At 45.2% G+C, this 23,007-nt stretch overlaps 1 protein-coding gene across 1 annotated transcript; it reads right to left on the minus strand.

Moving 5' to 3' along the window:
* Nucleotides 1-2,563: 2,563 nt before the first annotated feature.
* On the minus strand, nt 2,564-10,309 carry LOC146337710 (phospholipase A2 inhibitor and Ly6/PLAUR domain-containing protein-like). The gene is made up of 5 exons (XM_084814345.1): nt 10,191-10,309; nt 8,055-8,174; nt 5,793-5,945; nt 4,475-4,618; nt 2,564-2,966 (listed from the first exon to the last, which is right to left on the minus strand). Exons 1-5 carry the CDS (start codon nt 10,270-10,272, stop codon nt 2,809-2,811), a joined length of 657 nt encoding a protein of 218 aa, XP_084670471.1. The 5' UTR covers nt 10,273-10,309; the 3' UTR covers nt 2,564-2,808.
* Nucleotides 10,310-23,007: the final 12,698 nt, after the last annotated feature.

Consider the following 23,007-nt stretch of genomic DNA (forward strand, 5'->3'; position numbering starts at 1 on the left):
CAGCATTTTTGAATGCGTAAATGTGCGCAAATGTGAATTTGTGGAAATGCGAATTTGCACAAATTCAGACAACAAACCTAATTCTGTCCATGAGCAGATGATGGAATGAATGGTGCCTCACAATCCGTTAAGTACAGTGGGAACAGATTTTACACAGTCCATACATCCCTACCTGGTACGAACCTTCTTTGGGGGAGGGGGTTATGAAGCCAAGCAAAGACTGTTGAATGTCCCTCTAACTCCTGTTGGCTCCTCTGCCCCCAGGCTTACACCTGCCACCTATTTGTAGAAAGAAGAAGGGAGAAGAAAGGTACAGCCACTTTGGTGCATGTGTGTGTGTGTGTGTGTGTGTGTGTGTCTGTGTGTGAGTGTGTGTTTTACAGAGAGGGATTTTGCATTTGCCACCCAGTTGTAGCTGATACTAGGAGCACCACAAAACATTCTGCCCATCTCTGGAATTTTCAGCCCCATTCACAGGCAGTGAATTGGGGGTGAGGAAACATTTTCTCAGTTGTGTGCAAGTGAGATTTGCAGAAGGGGGGGGCGGAAAGTTCTGTCTTGATAGCTGCACTGCTCAAACCCTTTTGTTCCCTCTTAAAACTTCTCTTCAGGCTCAGATTTCATAAGCCCTGTCTCAGCTGTTTTTTTTTTTTTTAAATGGAAGGCATTCTATACATTAGCTTTTTCTTTAAACTGAAGCTTCTCTACCTCTTTGTAAAACAGAGATTAAGATTCACAAAAAGGGAAGTATGTTGTTTCTGAGCTGCTCTTACAGTTTGGTAGCTAATCCATTTTTCTCTACATCAGTTCGAAAGTTCTAGGCCATGCTCAGTGAATATTCTGTAGAACTCTGTTCTGATATCCTTTTACATACTCGGACTTATTAAATATTTGCTACCACCATATGCGGCCACTGCAAGCAGCCACTTTAAGCAGTGGCAGTAGCACAACGCTTCCTGGCTGCTGTCAATTTTTCCTCCCATAATGCCCCTTGGAACAACACTATGAAGCCATGACACCTGGGCAAGAAATGGGACCCATGATTTCCCCCCAGAATCCCCCTTGGGACGATGCTATATCATGTCATAAGGTCATTCCAAGGGACATGAGGGATGGGATGAGAATGGGACCACTGAAAGGAGCTCTCCTACTGCTGCTGCCTGCAATTCTGGCAGCAGGGAAGCAAAGTTTAATGTGGGGGTGGGGTGGGGTAGGTTTAAAAAGCCCTGCTGCTACTACCATCAAAGTACATCTTCCCCCTGCAAAACTTTTTGCCAGCTTTCACCCTCTCTTAAAATTGCTACAGCCCTCAGTATCAGGGCCCCATTTTTCAACCCCCACCCAAATTTCAATTCACATGTTTGTTAGGTCTTGGGGAAGAGCTGTACCTCAGTGGCAGAATATATACTTTGTACTCCCAGAGTCCCAGGTTCAATCCCCAGTGTCTCCAGTCAGTGTGGACAGCTAGGTAGGCCAATAATCTGACTCAATATAAAGCAGCTTCCTGAATCAAAGTTTACACTAGGAACCTTTGGCTGGTGCCAAGAACCCGTCGTCGTCCATGGCTGAGGTGGGATGGCTGTTTATACAAGGATTAGACACTGCTGTATCTGAGGTTAGCCCTTGGGCCTATTTTTACAAGCAGTGGTTAAAATGGTGGTTTGTATGCGTGTTGTGTTTCTCAAGGTGCTAACCAAAATGGAAAAAAAAGTTATATTACCTAGAACAAATCCAAAATCCACCGTAGGTCAATATCTAAAATCCACAGATGAAAAATCCACAGTAGGGCAATATCATTATTAGGTGCAACCAAAATGTCACCAAATCATAAGCAAGCTTTTGAGGTCTTCAGGACTCTTCATCAGGCTAGATCTCAAGCAAAATTCAGGACAGAGAGAGGAGCGAAAAAGCTGCCATGTTAAAGGTCGCAACAACTGTAGTTTGAAACAGTGGCCCTTAAAATGGTGACTCCAGGAAGTCACCTATGACTGCTGTTGTGAATGGGCAACAGACTCGCCTTGTAGAGATTTAAGCTTTACAAAAAATTACCATAGACAGTGCCCCTTGCATTTCATGGGCATTTACACCACTGTCTACAGTATTTCCCCCTTTATACATACATACATACATACATACGTGTGTGTTCTGCTGACCAAGGATGCATTTAATGAATTGGATCTAGGATGCTTCCATATTAGAGCCCTTTAGTGCAGTGGTGGCATTACTTTTCTGCAACGAACTCAAAGCAGAATTAAAGCACAGGTTCCACACAGCACTTAAAATACTGCTAGACTATTCAGCAGTACCCTTCCCCTTGGACAAATGTAAGACACCGCAAGACTATTTGTTGTCTTTGCTGAAACAGACTAATGTAGCTACCCTCCTGAAATTGGCCTAGAATGTATGTCTGGTTTTTTAAATGGCCTTTTAATGTACACCTGTTTTTTTATGGCCTTTTTTGCTTTCCATACTTACAGCAGCAATATGATTAATTCCATACCAAAGCATTTAATTATCTCCTCCACAACAAATTGTTATTGGAAAAAAAAGATCACACACAAATGACATTTTCCTTGTCTGTTTATTTTTGGTCATGATTCAATGAAAATCAAATCAGTCATATATTCCAGTTTCCCTGCCTCTTCTTCCCACATTCCATATTCTTACACCAATAAGGTGACCCAGGAGTCCTGGTTTGGAGCCCAGACCCTGCTCCGACCAATAGGACCCCCAGCCACCATCCTCCACTTCCACAAATGGCAGGGATTCTGCAGAGTGAAGAGCTGTAGGGCTTTCCTGCTCCCATCTTTATCCCTTACAAGAAGGGCATGGTCGGGCGGGGTAGCAATCAGCCCGTGTGATGTTGTTAATGAACAAGCCATTAGCCAGCACTATCACTCCAGGTTTGACAGAACAGGTGGCCTTTGTTGCACAGCCTTTCAAAGCAGACGTCTCTTGGAAGCCACCTGTAAAGAAAGAACAAAGTGTGTGACCACACACAAGTGTTTCTCGTGCATCTTCCCCACAACAGGGGGAAATTGAGATGCTGCTACCAGGTTTACTTTCTTTTAGATGAAATTGCACTGGTGACATGCGAACCTGGGCATGGTGGCTTGTTGCTGTGGTTAACAGGAAAAAACAATGGAGAAAAGAAAATGGAGAAATCCCAGGTGCCTATAGAAAAAGGTTTATTATAGTTCTTTTTTTTATGGGCCCAACATGTTTCAGAAATATTGATTTCCTTCTTCAGGGGCTTATCTTGTACTCAGCTCTGTATCACCTGATCTGTATCATCAAATACAGCTCTGTATCATCCTCTGTATCACCCGATACAGCTCTGCTCTGCAACCTCCCAACCCAACAAGACCAATGGGAGGGAAAAACTAAAGAAAAACAACCATCTGTAAAAAAGAAAGAAAATCCAGAAAGTGCATCTCTTCCTCCTGCTGGTGTGAGCCAACAGGCTTTTGGGCTTGGTGGTTTCTCCATCTCCGATTCTTCCTTTCCTGCCCCCACACGATTGCCTTGTTATTCTTGTAATTTTCTGTTTTTCTTTCTCAATATTTTTGTATCTGTATGTAAGCTTTTGTTAGCATATACTTCATGAGAAATGTGATAACTGACCATATGCACCCAATGTTGAACTGTCTGAGAACCATACAAGATTAGGGATGTCCGCTGCTGGGAAATCTGGGTCTTTTTTGGCTTGATGGAGTTCCATGGTGTGTACGACTCACTTTGCATCTGCAAGCCGAGCTGCAGGATGTTCCCCAAACTCTGGGAACTTTTTTTGTGCAGTTTCTCCGCCCCTGCTCCCCCTGGAAGGTTCTGCACTTTGCACAAATTTCTGAGCAATCTGTGCAAATGATGGCCAAATTTATGCAAATTATGGCCAGATTTGTGCAAACTCGGGCATAATTTGTGCACATTTGGCCACAATTTGCACAAATTGCTCAGAAATGTGGGCAAATGGCAAAACCTCCCCCAGATTGGACAAAATCCCCAGAAAATCCAGAAACTGGCCCAAGTTGCTGCAGATCGAGTCAGGCACTGCAGCGGGAACCAAAACAAAGTCTGGGGAGGGGTGGTGGCAGTGGCCTAGGAAAACCCATCAAATTCCATCACACAAAATGGATTTCTCTGACATCCCTATACCAGACATAGTTTGCCCTTGTGGATTTGATTTTTATTTAACAGGAGAGGTGAATGGGGAGAAGATCCAGATCTGGACCATAGCATGGGAGTGGGGGTCTTTCACTTTCTGCCTCTGCTGCAGTCTCAGTCAGAAATGCCTCCTTTGACCTGCTATTCTCAACAGGCAGAAAGCTCCCTCATGCTGGTGATTTGCTAAACAAAAATCAACCATGCAAAAGCAAACGTTTATGCAAAAGTTTGTTGCATAAACATAATGTCTAGTTTGGCCACAAGGCAGAAGCTTTATCATTGCTGGGCCAACTCTGTTTTTCCAACTCACCTACAGTGACAGAACTGACAATGTAGATGCAGCGATTTTCATGGTGGGTGCAGCTGACGGTCTTCTTGGTGGTGCAGTGATCTGAACCCGTGGAAAGGCAGGCTGGGCACTGCAGCCCATTGGGAGCTGTGTTCTTGGGAGGCACTGAGACAAACAAAAAGACGCCAGGGTTTTTCTTTCTCTGCCCTTTCTATATGTTTCATTACACAACCACTAGGTGGTGCTGTGGCATAGCATAATTGCACAAATACATGAGGTTTCTATAATGCCATTGAGAAAAATACCAGACTTTCCTTGTTAGGAAAAAACAAACACCACAATAATGGTTGCAAAGCATGGGAGAGGGTCTGGAGGATGACGACATCATGTAAAGGACCAGCGAACTATCATGAGTGAGGAATCAGGAGCACACCATAAAAGCCTTGTAAAGAAAGGCTCTAATAAGAGAGGTGGAATCATGCAGCAATTCCAAACACATGGGCGCAGCAAGGGAGAAAAGGCAGGGAGCAGGATACTTTTGGGGGGTGGAGGATGGCAGAACTGGTGGGGCAAAAATCATTGGCAGGGATGTATTGTGAGATAAGATAAGTGGGGTGGGGGTAGGGTTAGGGAACAAGGTCTTGGAGAGCTTTGAAGCTCAGGACAAGGAGTTTGTGTTGGATCTGGGAGTGGACAGGAAGCCAATATAGGGATTTGGAGAAGAGGTATCATGTGATCAGAATGACAGAGCGGTCAATGATTTTGGCAGCAAAGTGTTGGATATCCAATCCATACTGAGTTGGCTGCAAGGCTTAAGTCATATTTAGAGCAGACCCATCAAAATCAATGGGACTTATGTTAGGCATCCACCCAACCAACCCATAGTCTTTTAAGATACTCTTTATCCCCTTAATGTTTTCAGGAGTGTAATATTCCTATCACGTTAAGCTTTTCCTCATGTTACAGCTCCTTTTCAAGGCTCCAGGTTTTGTGGGAGCCCTTGGCCAAGGCACCCTCAATGGATGCCATCCCGCAGTGAGTCCACCTTCTCTCCACCATCATCACCAGGCCCAGCTGCTATTGCCTCTCTTCCTCTTTCTCATCATCACTACCCCTTGCTTGCCTGCTTGACAGGCAGAGAGCCAGTGAGCAGCCAGGCAGTGGCATCTACTGCTTCTCCTTTGGAACAAAGGAAAAGGAGCAACTCCTGAGGAAAAGGAGCAACTCCAGGAGGCTCTGGTCAGTGGGCCCCTGCTGAGGTGTTGGCCCTTGGCAGGTGCCCGGTCATGCCTACCCTGCAACCTCAGAACAATAATAAGAAGCAATTATATATACTTACATTGGACAGTTACGTTGTTGCACAAATCTTCCTTGCAACAGGTGGTCTTAGTCTGGGTGTACTTGCCTTTCCCCAGAGTAATGCCGGAATAGCTTGGGTAACAGTGTTTCGATGGGATGCATGACTTGAACGAGGCAAATTTCTGCTTACCATCTGTGAAAAAGAATGAAAGAGACCTCTTTGGATCTGGAGAGAGAGGACAGTGACTCCTATCTATTTCCAGCCTCATGGGCAACCTGGCAGCCCTTTCTGAGCCAACTCCATGTTTTCTAACAGCACAGCTCGCCAACCTTACTGAATGAGCTTAGGTATGCTCACGCTCACCCCTTGCTACCTTTCTGCTTCTCCTTGCCTCTGTTGTATCTCCCTTGCCTTGACACAAAGTCCAAGGCTGCAATCCTACACAACTAGGAAATAAACCCCATTGAGGACAGTGGGATTTACTTTATCTATGTAGCCTTGTATTGTCTGCTCTAGGAGCAGGGGAGCCTCTTTGAGCATGAGAGCTGAACTCCATTTTTAGAAGCTCTCAGGTGCTGTGTTCCAGTGATGAGTGGGGTGAAAGGCAAAAGGGTGGGGCCAAAATTACAACCCCTTCCCCCAGCGTATTGTAGCATTAAACTCTTACTCACAATAACTAAGCCTTAGGAGAAGCATGTCAACCTTTTAGAATGGGGGAACAAACTACACAAAAGCTGGGAAGCTGCCAAACACTCAACAACTGGGGAAAGTGGACGGGGGCAGGAGGAGGGGAAATAGGTGTGGATTTGTCTCCCTGAGGTTCCCCACCCCTGGTCTATTCTGACAGACAGTGGCTGTCCAATCAGAGCGGAGTTCTCCCAGTCATCTGCTAACTGATTATTTTTAACTGGAGATGCCAGGAATCGAATGTGGTACCTTCAGCACCCAAAATATGAGCTTTACCAGAGAGCTACTCCCCTTCCAAGACTTCACCGACATTTGATTTGAAATGTAGGTGGTGCTGCCCTTCAAAAGGGCAGCCCTGATACCAAAGGTTAGGGTGATCGGCTGCAAGAGACTTTTTGTGGGGGAAGGATGAGCAATGGTCCCTCCGCAAAGACATAAACCTGCATAGGAGTGTACCGTGCAAGGCATAGCACAAGCTTTTCCACAAATCATTGCATGAGCCATTGCATAAGGCATTGCAGAAGCTGTTCTGCAAATCATTACGTAAGGTGTTGCACTGTTTCACCAGGCTAGCTGTTGCTTGCACTAGTTCTGTTCGTTCTGGGTTATATTCATTATGTTCGTGGAAAAATGACAGGAGTTGGCATTGTTCTGCCAGTGGTTGCACAACTGCCATCAGAAGAAGAGTAATTGTCTTGCGCAATGATCTGCAAAACAGCTTGTGCAACAGCTTTCAAAATGTCTTGTACGGTGCAGTACGCAACACCTTGCACAATGATTTGGCTAACAACTTGTGCAAACAAGATCAAAGTATTGGATCTGATACTTGCACAAGGATCAATCAGTCACTCTTTATTACGGTGGAATGACCAAAGTAGCATAATAATCAACATAGAACACGTTGACCAATAACAGGAAATAAGACGATATATGTATAAAACCAAACAATTATAAAAGTTCTAGACATTTCAAAGAAAAAAAAATTTAATGAGTGAATTGAGTAAATTCTTGACGGATTTCGCTTGCTGCTGCAAAAAATTCGGCAGCAATAAGAGTAGAGGATGCTTTTTGTATCAGAAAGAAATAAAAGGACATAAAATGCATCCGAGTGTCCTGGCAGCTCAGATAGAATGGGATCAATAAACGTTTTACGAATGTCACAGTAGAAAAGCAGTACAGAACAACATGGGTCACTGTTTCAATCTCTCCTGTGTCACAGGGACACTTCTGTTCGTAGTGGGGAGTTTCCTTTGTGCAAAGATAACAACAGTGTTTCCACAAGCAGTTGAAGGTTTACGCTAGCAGAATGACATCCACTGAGGACAACCCACAGCCCCCCTACCTCAAAACAACAGGGTCTGGGGGGGGCATGTGTGCCCCACCCTGTGTGATTTTCCAAATTGCAGCACCTGCCTCTCACTCCATTCACTTACAGCGCAGAGGAAAAAAGAGAGCTAAAACTGGGAAAACCCTTGCGAACGAAATGCAAGCCATCACCATCCTGCTACCAGATGCAGGGCAGGGCAGCAAAACGGATTTTTGCTTAGGGCAGCAATATAGCCTGAGATGGCCTTAGGGATCAAGCAATATAACAGCCATATATGCCTCACTTACCCAGGGTGTATCCTGTGACACCAGAGATGCAGGCGTTCTCTTGGGACTTGCATTCCTGGATGCTTGTCTTTAAACAGGTTTCTCCATCATTCAGACACAAAGCACATTTCAGAGATTTTGCTGTAGACAGGGAAAGATGGTTGTAGAAATGAACTTTGTTTTAAAAATCCTGCCTTTATGCCAGCATCCATGGCTCTCCCCATTTTATCCTCATAACAACCCTGCCAGGTAGGACTGAGAGAGTGAGAGAGGCCTAAGATCACCCAGCAAGCTTCATCGCAAAGGGGGATTTGAATCTGGATCTCTCAAATCAAAGTCAATTGTGCTAACCATTACATCACATTACACTCTGTAGAACTGCCTTCCTCAACCTGGTGCCCTCGAAATGTGTTGGACTACAACTGCCATCAGCCTGACCAATGGCTTGTTCTATAGACTGCACCTGCATAGGTCACATAACAGATCTGGTCCTTTGGCCAGCAACACCTGCCAGGTGTTGTAGTTAGAATACACACCCAAGGTATTCCAGCTTATTTTGGAAAACTGGATGGCTGTGCTATTGTGGCACACCTGATACCTAAACTTCACAGGGGCTGAGGCTTCAGTATAGCTTACTTCCCATTGTCAATTTGAAGGTATCTCAGGGAGAAGATCTCCATCTTTCTCAGCAGGGATATTTATTATGGTCCCTGTCTCATCAGGTGTACTCTTAACATTCAGTCTGGAAACCATAGGAAGCAGACTTCAGTTGACACAGGTTAAGGGATAAATTCATTTCAGTTCATTTTTGACCAAAGATGATCCAATTCAACCTCCTGGAACTGAATGTGGTGCGATTTGTGCATCAAAAATTGCATTAAAAATGTGTACATCTGAAAAATGTACATGAAACAATGCATGCGTTTGAAAAAAATGTGCACAAACACATTTTAATCAGTGGAAGAAAAATGGATAGATGTCAAAAACATACGCAATTGTTGCATACATTTGGAAAAATGTGCACGAAAATATGCACACATTTTCAAGCAAAAAGGAGAGCCTGAAATGTGATGTCAACACAAATCAGAATGCATTTCAAGGTGGAAACTGGAGAACCTGGGCAAACTCAGGTTTTGCTGATTTGTACATCCCTAGTTGGCACTTGGCCTGGAAGCTTAGCTGATAAGGGTCATGATGATATGGGTCATAATGCTTTTCTGATGCAGAGAGGGGCAGTACCTATTTGTATAGCATTGGCAATTTGAACAGCAATCTTAACGGATCTCACAGTCCTTCTACACAAATATCCACTCCTGGTTACCCCAAGCTGTCTCCATTTTAGCAGTATAATTTAGGGTGGAGATGGGGAGTCATTTTATTATTGTTGGAAATTCAGAGTTGGAAATCCTTGCTACTAGAGATCTACAGTAGATCTCTAGTAGAACATCTAGCACCCTCCAGATGTTTTGAACCACAACTCCCTGCATTTCTGAGCATTGGCCATGCTGGCTGGGGCTGATTAGAGTTGAAGTCCAAAACATCTGGAAGGGCCACCAGGTTGAGAAAGGGGTCCCTTTGATGTCCCAAAGTTATAATTCCAGTGGGCTGGCATAAAAGGGCTAAAATAAAAAGATCAAATGCCCACAAACCACTTGGTTATACACCCAAACCCCGCTCCCACTCAAATACTTGGAGGCCTCGACTCCCAGCCCCCAAACTGCTAAATTCTCCTTCTCCAAGAATTCAGAAGAACCAACTCTGATTCTCCTGCCCTTTCTGTGGAATCTGCAATTCCTGCTTCTCCATCTGTTCCAGGCCATTGCACAGGGCTGGCTCAAGACATTTAGCTGCCTGAGGCGAAGGACAAGATGGTGCTCCCCTTCCATTCTATATACAAAAGCCAACTGGACTGGCAGTTGACTCTTTCTTCAACACTGATGATGGGACAGCATCTTCCACCACACCTGAAAGCATGAGGCTAGCTTAGGGGGTACAGGCTGGGCCCTGTGGCACACAGCTTTCTCATCCAACACCTTGTTGCTGTCTCCCAGCATCTACCACCTGAGGCAACTGCCTAATGGTAGGATCAGCCCTGCCATTACTCTTTCCCTTCCTAGATAGAAAAACAACAACCCAAGAGTTCTGTGTCATACCAACCTCTAGATACGAGAACCAGGAGCAGGAATGTGCACAGGAAAACCTTCATAGTGCTGGAAAGCCCAGTGCCCAGATGGATCATCTAAGATAGCCACCGCAGGAATGGACTTCTTCAGAAGAATTTATAAAGGGAAGCAATGCATAGAGGAGGGGAAAGTGGTTTGGTGGGTTGTGAGGAAACATCTTCGAATTACAAATCACATCATCTCTTCCCAGCAGTTTTGTCCCCTCTGGCACCTGCCTATTTGCCTGGAGCCAGGCAACAACAAAGTTTTGTAGGATTCCACAGCAAATTCTCTCTCCCAAGGTCACCCTTCATTCGTGTCTTATTTCCTGTAAGCGTGGAAACTAACAGAGTTGTGTAAGTCCTGTAGACGCCAGAGGCCTGGTCTAATTCTACAATTGCCATGTATCTTTTAATTTGATGTAATATTTTGGATAGACTATTTTGCCAACCCTATCATGTTTTTTTATCAGAAATATGAACAGGGGAATTTTGAAAAAGAAAGTTTGATTTTGGTAGCTTGAGTATTTGTTCTGACAATATTAATTCATTTAATGAAAGATTTATTATCAGACCATATCTTCCAATCACTCCAAACTTTCTTTAGTAAAGGCATGGACTTATTTTGAAATGACTCAGCTGTCAGCAACCTTTAATAGTTGCATGGAATTTTGACAGGAACAACTTTTCATACCAAAAATGCTAACACACAATACACACGCACACACTGAGTATTCTGTCACATTGAAGACCAATCTGTTGTGACATATGCTATTATGAACTATAGCCCTCTTCAGACGCATGAAGTGTTACCTTCCATTGGCAGATGTGTGTCTGTATTAGATACACACAGACTGGCCGAGTTCACACAACATGCTAACCCACACTCAGTGGGTTGTTGTTGAACCATAGGTTGCTGTTGTAGTGGGTTATCATGTTGTCTGAACGCAGCGTGTTTTCCACAGGGTGGCTTGTTAACCGTGCAGTGTGGCTTATTTTTCTCAAACAAGCCACGTTGAGAACCCATGGTTTGTTGTTGGGTTGTTCAGGGCGATTGGCAAGCCACACTGTGGAAAATGTGCTGCACCCAGACAACACAACAACCCGCAGTTCAACAACAACCTACACTCAACCACTGAGTGTGGGTTAGCGTGTTGTATGAATCCAGCCACTTTCTCTATCCTGGCTAAACATGTCCTTTCTCAGGCATATTGCTGGTTAATAGCCCAGAACTGCCAGCTGATGGGAGCTAATGGTTAGGAAACAGTTGGAAATATCTTTGTGTTCGAAGGAGATATCCAGCAGAGCTTGGGGGAAAGTTCCACCCTGCTGGCTCAGGGAAGAGACTAGGTGTGTGCGTATGAAAAACAGCAGCTTTGCTGCCTGGAAGACTCACACAAACAAGAGAGATAAGAGAGAGCAGTGAGTTGGTTGAAGATGCCTTGGGAGGTGCAGGGTCTCTCAAGGGATCTGATACCTCATAGGAGTGTCTGCAAGGAGCCTCCACATGCAAACAGAAACAAATATCCCAAGAACACCATTGGCCTCTGGTGCTTTTGTATCCTCAGGAAATGAAACCCGAGTAGCGCTGCCCCTAGAATTTCTCACCATTCAGGGAAGTGCACATAATGTATATGTACACCCACACACAGAAAGAGGGGAAAAAACAGTCAGGATTGGTGCAAAAGCCCACATAATGAAGGGCTGCGTTGTTACCAGCAGTGTTATTGTGAACAGACACTGTGCTTACCTTGCATTTGCCTCTCTGTAGCAAGTAGGTCTGGCAGGGAATTTTGGTGCTCCCTGCAAAAAAAAGAGATTCTCCCCACACACCCATACCTTTCATCCGCAAGCCCTATTCTTTCTCCCAACAAATTGTTCTTTAAAAACAAACACACAAACAAACTACGTAACACAGATTTTATTTCCTGTACAAATTTATTTTGGATATGGGACTTCTAGTGGCTTTTGATATCATTGATCGTGATGTCCTTCCAGGCAGGTTTGCGAGTTGAAAGCAGAAGACCCAGAGGTACAGCATTTCTTCTACCTGCAGAGCCATTCCAGAAGGTGGTCCTGGGGGGTCTTCTGTTCAACTTTTTGGCTTGTACTATGGGGTCCATAGGGTTCCCTCCTATAACCCATGCCTTTGAACATCTGTATAAATCTGCTGGGTGAAGTTACTTGGGGATGAGGAATAAAGAGCCACTGGTACACTGATGAGACTCAGCTCTATTTTTTGTCATCCTCTGAGTCAGGTGAGGCTGTGGCGGTGCTGAATCAATGCCTAGATTCAGTAATGGGTGCTGGATACGGTAGCTGAATTTGGATAAGATGGAAGCGTTGTGAGTAAATAATTCCTGTGCCCTGGGAGGTGGTGTTCAACCTTTTCTGAACAGGGTTGCAACCCTCATGAGAGAGCATGTTTGCAATATGTGGTTCTTCTGGATCCAGATATGGTGCTAAAGACCCAAGTAGCCTCCCTGGAATGGAATGCTTTGTATTTATTTATTTATTTATTTATTTATTTATTGCATTTATACTCCCCCTTTTTTCATTTTGCAAGGAACCCAAGGCAGCTTACATTATCCTTCTCTCCATTTTATCCTCACAACAACAACCCTGTGAGGTGGGTTGGGCTGAGAGTCTGTGACTGGCCCAGAGTCACCCAGGGAGCTTCCATGGCCGAGTGGGGACTAGAACCCGGATCTCCTGGCTCCCAGTCCAACACTCTCGCCACTACACCACACTGGCACACTGTACCAGCCATGGCCGAGTAAGCAGCTGCAGCAACACGTCAATAGAGATCAGCTGGCCACAGTGATCTATCCTCTAGTAATCTCCTGATTGGAGAACTGTAAGTGGGCCGAACTTCCTTCAGCCCAAAGGGCAAATTTCATTTTGGAGAACCTCTTGAGGGCCACTTTCCCGTGGTGGGTGGGGCTCAAGGCAAAAGGGGAAAGGCCAAAATACCAAAATTACCAGCACATTATAGCTGAAAGCTCTTCCTGCCAGCAACTAAAGCCTTCAGAGAGGTGATTCAACCTTTCAGAATGAGGAGCAAACTACACAAATGCTGGGAAAATACCAGACAGTCAGTGGTTGGGGAAAGAGGGGGATGGGATTCTGGGGAACCTCAGAGGGCTGGATTGGGAACCCTGGAGGGCTGGATTTTTGCCCTTGGGTGTGAAGTTCTCTACCCCTGGATTGTTGTTGTTTATTCGTTCAGTCGCTTCCGACTCTACGTGACTTCATGGACCAGCCCACGCCAGAGCTTCCTGTCGGCCGTCGCCACCCCCAGCTCCCCCAAGGTCGAGTCCGTCACCTCCAGAATGTCATCCATACCCCTGGATTACTGCAATGCATTATATACGGAGCTGTTCTTGAAGACAGTGAAGAAGGTTCAATTAGTGCAGAATAAAGCAACCATATTTTTAACCGGTGGGGCTCAGTTCACCCTTACCACACCGATTTGAGAAGTTTGCAGAAGGTAGCTATGTTAGTCTGTTGCAACAAAAACAATGAAGTGTCTTCATTGCATGTTAAAGACTGCCATATTTATTCTGGCATAAGCTTTTGTGGACTATAGCCCACTTCATCAGATGCACAGAATATTATGGCGAGTTTCAGGTTTATATACAGTACATATAGTGGGGGAGGGAAGAATTGTAAACTGTGAGGCTTGAGAAAGGATTCTTGTCACACTCCATGTGTTCAATTGCTCACCTAATAGCGGGATTGTCAGCGATAGCTGCACTGTGGTCACTGTTAATACTGTGATTGTATCCTCCAGTAGTTTCTGTATTTAATTTCCTTCTGACCTCACTGTTTACAATTCTACCTCCCCCCCCCCCAAATACTGTATATAAACAGTATATACTGTTATATGCTCCTCCCTTTACTAAGGTAGCCTAGGGAAGGCTTGCTTCATCTTGCTCCTCTGTCATTTAGTAGGGGATACATTTGGCATTGCCTTCCCCTTAACTTCTGGAGGCTGTTTTGGGATGGATGAGGGTGAACAAGCTGAAACTTAATCCAGACAAGATGGAGGTACTGTGGGTTGGGAAACCAACTACTTCAGATGGAGGTTTACAAAATGCTAGAACCCAATGGGGACATCCTATGAAGAGCAGATTGGTGGGAGATTCAGGACAGATTAAAGGAAAGACTTCTTCACATAGCCATTCACATAACTATGGAATTCACTGCCACAGGATGTAGTGATGGCTGCCAATTTGGATGGCTTTCAAAGGGGGTCAGACAAATTCCTGGAGAAAAAGGCTATCAATGGCTACTAGGCTTGAGGGCTATGTGCGTCCTCCAGTACCAGAGGCAGTGAGCCTATGTACGCCAGTCACTGGGGAACATGGGTGGGAGGGTGCTGTTGTGCTCATGCCCTACTTGTGGGTTCCCGATTGACAGCTGGTTGGCCACTGTGTGAACAGAATGCTGGACTAAATAGACCCTTGCTCTGATCCAGCATGGGTCTTCTTATATTCTTATGTACAACTGGTCTTAGATGGGGTTGCCCTCCCTCTGAAAGACCAAGTGCTCAATCTGGGAGTCCTCCTAGACTCTGAGCTAATGGGGGAAGCCCAGGTGGCTGCAGTGTCCAGGAGTGCTTTTTACCAGCTTAGGGTGGTATGCCAGCTGAGGCCCTATCTGGAGAGGACAGACCCTGCCTAAGTTATCCACGCACTAGTCACATCCAGGCTGGACTACTGCAATGCGCTATACATGGGGCACCTTTGAAGATGGTTCAGAAACATCAGCTGGTGCAGAATGCGGCCGCCCAAGTGCTGGGGGTGGGGGGATGCGATTTGATCACATAATGCCTATACAGCACCAGCTACACAATGATTACCAATGTGTTTCTGAGCCCAATTGAAAGTGCTGGTTTTGACCTCTAAAGCCTTAAACGGGTTGGGATCAAGTTACTTGAAGGGCTGCCTTCACTCATAACATCCTGCCTGCACTTTAAGATCAGAAAGAGGGGCCCTTCCCATTTGCCCACCCATGAGAACAATCAGGTTGGTGACCACACGTGAGAGGGCCTTCTCTGCAGTGGCTCCACACCTTTGAAACAAGTTGCCATCAGAGGTCCGCCATGCTCCATCATTGCAGGCTTTTAAGAAGGCCTTGAAAATGTATAAATAGCTGAGGAAGGAAGGGAAGCGAAAAGCAAGGGAGAAAGGGGAAGATATACCCAACTGAATGCAGATTTCCAGAGATTAGCAAGCAGAGACAAGAAGGCCTTCATAAATGAACAATGCAAAGAAATCGAAGAAAACAATAGAATGGGAAAGACTAGAGATCTTTTCAAGAAAATCGGAGATCTCAAGGGAACGTTTTGTGCAAAAATGGGTATGATGAAGGACAAATAAAGCAGGGACCTAACAGAAGGAAATGAGATGAAGAAGTGGAAATAATACACAGAAGAACTATACAGGAAAGATCTTAATGTCCCTGACTGCCATGATAGTGCGGTCCCTGAACTTGAGCCGGACATCCTAGAGAGTGAAGTCAAGTGGGCCTTAGGAAGCATTACTAACAATAAAGCTAGTGGAGATGACAGTATTCCAGCTGAGCTATTAAAATCCTAAAAGATGATGCTGTTAAAGTGCTGCACGCAATATGCCAACACATTTGGAACACTCAACAGTGGCCACAAGACTGGAAAAGGTTGGTTTACATTCCAGTTCCAAAGAAGGGCAATGCCAAAGAGTGCTCAAACTACCGTACAATTGCACTCATTTCACATGCCAGCAAGGTTATGCTCAAAATCCTACAAGCTAGGCTTCAGCAGTATGTGAATCATGAACTACTGGAAGTACAAGTTGGGTTTTGAAGAGGCAGAGGAACTAGAGATCAAATCGCCAACATTTGCTGGATTATGGAGAAAGCAAGAGAATTCCAGAAAAACGTCTATTTCTGCTTCATTGACTATGCTAAAGCCTTTGATTGTGTGGATCACAACAAACTGTGGCAAATTCTGAAAGAGATGGGAGTACCAGACCACCTTACCTGTCTCCTGAGAAACCTGTACGAGGGTCAAGAAGCAACAGTAAGAACCAGACATGGAACAACTGATTGGTTCAAAATTGGGAAAGGAGTACTACAAGGCTGTATATTGTTGCCCTGCTTATTTAACTTATATGCAGAGTACATCATGAGAAACGCCGGGTTGGATGAGTCACAGGTTGGAATTAAGATTGCCGGGAGAATTATCAACAATCTCAGATACGCAGACGATACCACCCTAATGGCAGAAAGCGAAGAGGACCTAAAGAGCCTCTTGTTGAGGGTGAAAGAGGAGAGTGCAAAAGCTGGTTTGAAACTCAACATTAAAAAAACGAAGATCATGACATCTGGCCCCATCACTTCCTGGCATATAGAAGGGGAAGAAATGGAAGCAGTGATGGATTTTATTTTCTTGGGCTCCAAGATCACCGCAGATGGTGACTGTAGCCATGAAATTAAAAGACACTTGCTCCTTGGGAGGAAAGCTATGGCAAACCTAGGCGGCATAGTAAAAAGCAGAGACATCACCTTGCCGACAAAGGTTCGTATAATCAAAGCTATGGTTTTCCCAGTAGTAATGTATGGCTGTGAGAGCTGGACTATAAGGAAGGCTGAGCGCCAAAGAAGCGATGCTTTTGAACTGTGGTGCTGGAGAAGACTCTTATGAGTCCCCTGGACTGCAAGGAGGTCAAATCAGTCCATACTAATCAACCCTGAGTGCTCATTGGAAGGACAGATACTGAAGCTGAAGCTCCAATATTTTGGCCACCTAATGTGAAGAAAAAACTCCCTGGAAAAGACCCTGATGCTGGGAAAGATTGAAGGCAAAAGGAGAAGGGGATGGCAGAGGATGAGATGGCTACATAGCATCACCGATGCAATGAATATGAACTTGAGCACACTCTGGGAGAGAGCGCAGGACAGGAAGGCCTGGCGTGCTATGGTCCATGGGGTCAAGAAGAGTCAGACACGACTTAACGACTGAACAAGAACAACTGGTATTGTTAAGCCTCGGTTGTAAATCTCTGCTTTAATTTTGAGTTGTTAGTTCATGATCAAGAGTTTATATATGATATATCTACTGTAAGCTGCCATGAGAGGCTTAGGACTGAGACTTATCCAACAGACTTCAGGCTGGGTTAATTCTTATTCTCCCTCCGCAGGGAACTCTGTGATCAGTAGTTCTCTGAGGATCACTAACAGAAAACTCAAAGCATCCTCACTGAACTGACCCTCCCAGGATTCTTTGGAGTACGCAATTATTTTATTTTTAATACCGAAAAGCTTACAAAATTGAACACTCGGAGTAGCCTTGCTCTAGGGATACAGGTTTCAGCATCAATAGGTTTCTGGGAAAAAAAATAGCTGATGTACCAGTTGTTGATTCCTTTCCATCTGATTGAGGACACAGCCACCATTGCAAACCTGAGGCTTGGACAGACTGGAAGGGCATTTGGTGGAATTTCATGGAGTTCCAGAAAGGGACATCATCCACTTTCAAGATGTGTTTTCCCTCATCCAGGCTGGGATGAACTCTTCTGCAACCATTTCCTGAAAAACATTTCATCCAATTTGACATGAAACTTTAAATTCTAGTATAACATTCTGGGAAAAAAAGCAATCTCTGTTTTCTTCACTTCCCACACGCCAACAAAGAAGTTGTTCCTGGAGCTGATGAACAGCCTCATGCAAAAAAGCTCTTAGTCTGAGGGGTGCTCTGTTCTTTCTTTGAGACCTTCTCTAAGATAGCTGGGTAGATGCACCCTCTACAGTTTCATTCAGTGGCTACTAGTCCTGATAGCTACATGCTAACTCAGGTATCAGAGGCAGTGTGTCTGTGTACACCAGTTGCTGGGGAACATGGGTGGAAGGGTGCTGTTGCACTCATGTCCTGCTTCAGGGTTCCTGGTTGACAGCTGGTTGGCCACTGTGTGAACAGAATGCTGGACTAGATGGACCCTTGGTCTCATCCAGCGTGGATCTTCTTATGTTCTTATTTCATTTCAATTATTGTATTAACTTTTGTTAGTACTAAACTTACTGACATGGCTCCTGATCCCACCAAATCCTGTTGACGTCTCTATCACTACTTTGTAAAGAACTCATTTTGGTGATTTTTCTGGTGATGTATGGAATGAACGCAGCAACCTTTCATGTGTGGTTTGGCAAAGCTCTATTGATTGGCTTCCAGATTCAAGCTGGAGCAATGTTTCTCTCCCTATCTCATAATACTAGAACATGGGGTCAGCCAAGGATTCAGGACAAGGAAAATTAAGTTATTCTTCACATGGCATGTAATTAATTTGTGAAATCCGCTGCCCCAAAGCAGAGATAGAGAAATCTGTCAATTTCATTTTCTCTCAGTTTCTCATTATTCATACCTTAAATTTGGTTCATCCTGAACTTCAAAAAAAGTTGCATGAAACCTTTGCATACTTGTTTTTGGGTGTATTTCTCCTAATACATCATTTTCATGCACAGCTTTCCCTAATATAATGCATTTTATTTATTTATTTAAAGTGTTTTTATGCTGCTCTTCAGCCAAAAAGGCTCCTAGAGCAGTTTACATATAATCAGTTAAACAAGAAAGTCCCTGCCTGAAAGCTTACAATAAAAAAGGCATGACACACATAGAAAAAAGGAATGGGGAGGGGAAAAAAATTAAGGGCACAATCCTATGCATGTTTACATAGAAAAAGTCCTACAACACCCAGCATTCCCCAGTCAGTAACAGGGCTTTCATACCTCTAGAAATAATCCCAAATGAGAGGAAATGCTAGTTTCCAGAATGGGGCAGACCAGCAGAGTTTGCAGAAGGAAGATCCACTGACCTGTCCCAATCCAGAAATGAGTGTTCCATTTCCAGATTGTAGGGTTTTTAGAAATATGCTGAGAAAGGGTGCGTTTTGCCAAGAGGCAAAAGTTCTGAAAAGCATTCAGAAGCAAGTATAGAAATCAAGGATTTTATTAGATAGCAGGCAAAATGATACAGAGAAACACAAGATACTGAGTAAGACAGCTGTCTTCTCCTTTCTGTTGTCAGGATCCCCAAGTGAACAGCAACGGAGAGGCCCCAGTCAAACGGCCAGCATGCGGCACCTCTGCGGTCCAGGTCTGCATTGAAATTCACCCTGGGCAAAACCTCGGGAACTTATATACCTGAGATCCCTTGGGCTACGTGCAGTTTCAAACAGCGCCCTAATCAATCGCACCTGTTGTGATGGTCATGTTCTCAGGTCTCATGACGTTTACAGTACCACCCAAAAGATAAGCTAAAGCAAGTGGCCAGTGGCCAGTCTAATCAGTTCAGAGATCCTCCAGAATTCCAGGGCTGTACCATCCTGAGCATTCTTTGAAAAACAAAGAGTCAAGCCAAGAGGCTTGAAGGCCCTTAAGGGGGCCTGGTTCTTAAGGTTCTCCAACAGACTCAGGCATGAAAGGAACAGTTTGTGTCACATTACCCTAACTCCTCAAAACACAATGGTCTTCTGGTGCATTTCCTCTACAGGGTGTAACAATGTTCTATGTGGCAAGTTAATACTTGACATTATTACCTTGAAAGTCATGTACAAGGGTTCGTGTTATGGGGCAATGGAAGCTATTTCCTGCAGTTGGACCCATTAGGGTCCATGATAAGGGCCCACCCCAGTCTTCCAGCCCACTGTGCATGTTCAAGTAAATATGCATCAGGATTCCCTTTTTGCCCTGCTGAGAACTCCAAAAGCCAAATAAAAACACAGACAAGAGGCTTTTATTTCCACGGCTTTAATCCATTTACTCTAATGAGGTATACAGATGCAAATTGCTAGTGACTCCCAGACTACAAAGGAAAAGCCTTCAAGGAGTTCAAAGGGAAGCTACAAAAGTTGACCACCATTTGGGAAAAGGCTGCAAACTATCCTAACTTAAGGAGTGGGAGGGGAAGATCTCCCTCTCTCCCATGACACCTCTAGATGTAGCTGTTGACGCTGAGCCAATCAGGCAGACCGTCTAAGCTCTGCCCCTGCCATCTCCTGCTTGTGTCTGCATCTGCGCCTGGCCTCTGTGAGTTCAGGTTCTCCTGCCCCCACTTCCCGCTGTTCGTTATCTATCACAGGGATGTGAGAAGGGGGGCTCTTTCCATCCAGCTGTGCCTCTGAAGCCTGGGAAAGTTCCTCCTCCATGTTTAGCAGCTCTTCCTCAGAATCTGAATTGCTGAGCACTCTGTGTGCTCAGAGGCAACCTTGACAATATGCAGAAGCTTCAGACCTGCAGGCACATGCGGTAAAACTCAGCAGCCTCAGCATGGAAGAGCAGGAAGGGGGCAGCTGCAGCTGCTGTGCCCTGCCTAGCAGCCATGCACTAATTAGGAAGGAATAGCTTTATGGCTTTTGCATCTCACCTGGTTCCTGAGAATCATTTTCTGCTTTTTCAGGGAACAGGGTGTCATGTTCCCAGTCTCAGAGGCTTGGTAGCATACTGAGAAGGACTCTGAGTCTGAGGAGTCACTGGCTGCCCCACTTCAGGCACACCCTCATATACCTTCCAGGCCTGAGTACATAGCCAACCCACCAACCTCAGACTCTAAAGATGACTCTCTCACATGTTCCCCTGTCCCTTGGCCACATAGTAGCATGAGGTCTCAGAAATAACTGTTGTCCATTCAAGGACTACAGCTAGCATCCAGTGGGGGCAGATCCTCTGAAAGTTTTGGGCCAGCCAGCCTTCTTAAAGCCTCAGTTACCCACAGCCCCAAGCTGACCAGCAGACATAGGTCTTTTTTTTGGCCTTGCTACACCATTAATTTCCAGGTGAAGATGAAGTCCCTTGCTGGGACAAGAGTTCTCCCTGGGAGGAAACACTGCAAACTTTATCCCCTGCTGTAGTGTGCTGTCCAAGGTTCTGATTGTTCCTGACCTTGCTGTCACCTTGCTGTGCTGGACGTGGCCACGTTTTACTGGCTGTAACTCTGTCTACTGCATGTGACCCTGCGTTACCAGACTTGACCCCTCTCTAACTGCCAGCTGAACCATCTGTGAGTGCATGTGCAATTGGCTCCTTCTCTCCTGGGCATCAAGCCAAGGCAGGATATAGAGCAGAAGAATGTAAGAGCCTTGCTGGATGAAACCACAGAGCAAGGTCCCCTCCATTGGCCTAGTGTGATTCAATTTCTATTTTGCTCATCCTCTCCCTGACCTGAATCCAAAAGCAGCCATGCAGACTGGGGATGATGGGAGTTGTAGCCCAACACAACCAGGAGGTTAGGAAAAGGCAGCCTTTTGGCTAGTCTAAGGGTTTAGTTATGTTGGTCAAGAGGGCTGTGAATTCTTCCCACTTACAAAAACTGCCTTCCACAATGGCAGAGATGCAGGATTGTTTACTGGGCTTCCACTCCCAAGTGACTTAACTGTCTTTCCCCATCTTCTGACAAAATGCACATTTCAGAGCTGCCCCTGAAGACAATGAAAAAAGGTTTGCAAAACCTTGATGCTACCCAGGTATACTTGGCAAAATGGATTTATGTTTTCAGGTAAGGTACATTGGCATGACAATGACCATGCTGCTCAAATTGTTTGCATAGTCCTTAAACTCTGCATTAATTGATCTCAAAGAATTATCTTCCCTTGCGTCTTACACACACCCGCTTCATATTTAGAATCACCAGTGTGGACTAGAATCCCTCCTCTGCCCATAGCCATGCACTGGAAGGTTGGATTTACAGGTGAGGAGTAATACATGGAAGCAGAAAGAAAGGCCCAGCACTGTAACCGAGCTGAAAGCACCACAGCCAGCCAACCTGCGTTGCTCACACTAGCCCACTCCATCCTCATAGAGGGTTGCCTTTGCTGCAACTTGCTCCTCTCTGGGAGATGACAGAGCAGAGAGTGCTTAACCTGAGTTTGGCTTCTAATCTAGGGTGGCCACTTACCAAAAGAAGCAAATGCCTCACCAAAAAAGAGGACACAAAAAAGAGACACAAATTTGCATGAATTTGCATCTGCTACTATATATGTAGAGATGGAGAGAATTACTTGAATCTAAGGAGAAAGTCTAATTCTATATCTCTTCCAAAACTGCAGCTCTCCTCCACTGATCCCTCCCCCCCCTCTCTCTCTCTCTCACACACACACACACACACACACACCATTTTCAGCTCCTCCCTGCCATTAGTGGGGCTCACCTTCTCAAAGCTGACAGCTTTCTCCATTAAGAGCAGTTCAGAGAAATCTCTAGGTATTTTTCTGGCCCTTAGCTCCATTAAGGAGCCATGAGCCAGCCATCAATATTATTTTGCCTGACCATGTTTGTAGCCAGGCCAGCTTGTCCAGTCTCCTTAAGGAACATTAACTAATCATTCTGCCCCCAGTTGTCCAAACCTGCAGGTGTGGCTTATTGGTAGGGGAAGGGAGGGCAGCTAACCACCTCCCACCCCCCTAACCCCTGCCCAGACCTTGATATGTTGAATCATGGGGAAAAAAATTAAAGCAGAGTGACAGCTGGGGAGCACACCTTGCTTCCTTTTTTCTTTCCGTCCCATCATCCATAGCCAGCTAGGGGATTACTGGGTATGCTGGGAATGTCCCCCCAACCGACAGGTTTCCTCTTTGTTTATGCGATGGAGGGTGCCCTGTCCAAAGACCCTCTGAAACTCTGATCTGCTCACTCACACTCCCTGGCTGAGAGCAAGAGGAATCACAGAGCGAGCCTCCCCCCTCCCTGTGTTATGCCCAATGGGCATTGTGGAGGTCACACGAGCCAATCAGTGAGAGTGTCGTGTTTTTAAAAATCAACCCACAGCTTGTGACTGAGCTT

Source organism: Heloderma suspectum, chromosome 10 (genome assembly GCF_057233095.1).
Source record: "Heloderma suspectum isolate Gila_16-S chromosome 10, 16-S_ref, whole genome shotgun sequence".
In the NCBI taxonomy this organism is placed as follows: domain Eukaryota; kingdom Metazoa; phylum Chordata; class Lepidosauria; order Squamata; family Helodermatidae; genus Heloderma; species Heloderma suspectum.

Excerpts from the sequence above, each read along its gene's own strand:
- LOC146337710 (XM_084814345.1), bottom strand. The coding sequence starts at position 10,272 with ATGATCCATCTGGGCACTGGGCTTTCCAGCACTATGAAGGTTTTCCTG. Across the intron at positions 8,175-10,190 it reads CCTGGTTCTCGTATCTAGAG|CAAAATCTCTGAAATGTGCT; the intron begins GTTGGTATGACA and ends CCCTGTCTACAG. Across the intron at positions 2,967-4,474 it reads TGTCAGTTCTGTCACTGTAG|GTGGCTTCCAAGAGACGTCT; the intron begins GTGAGTTGGAAA and ends CTTTCTTTACAG.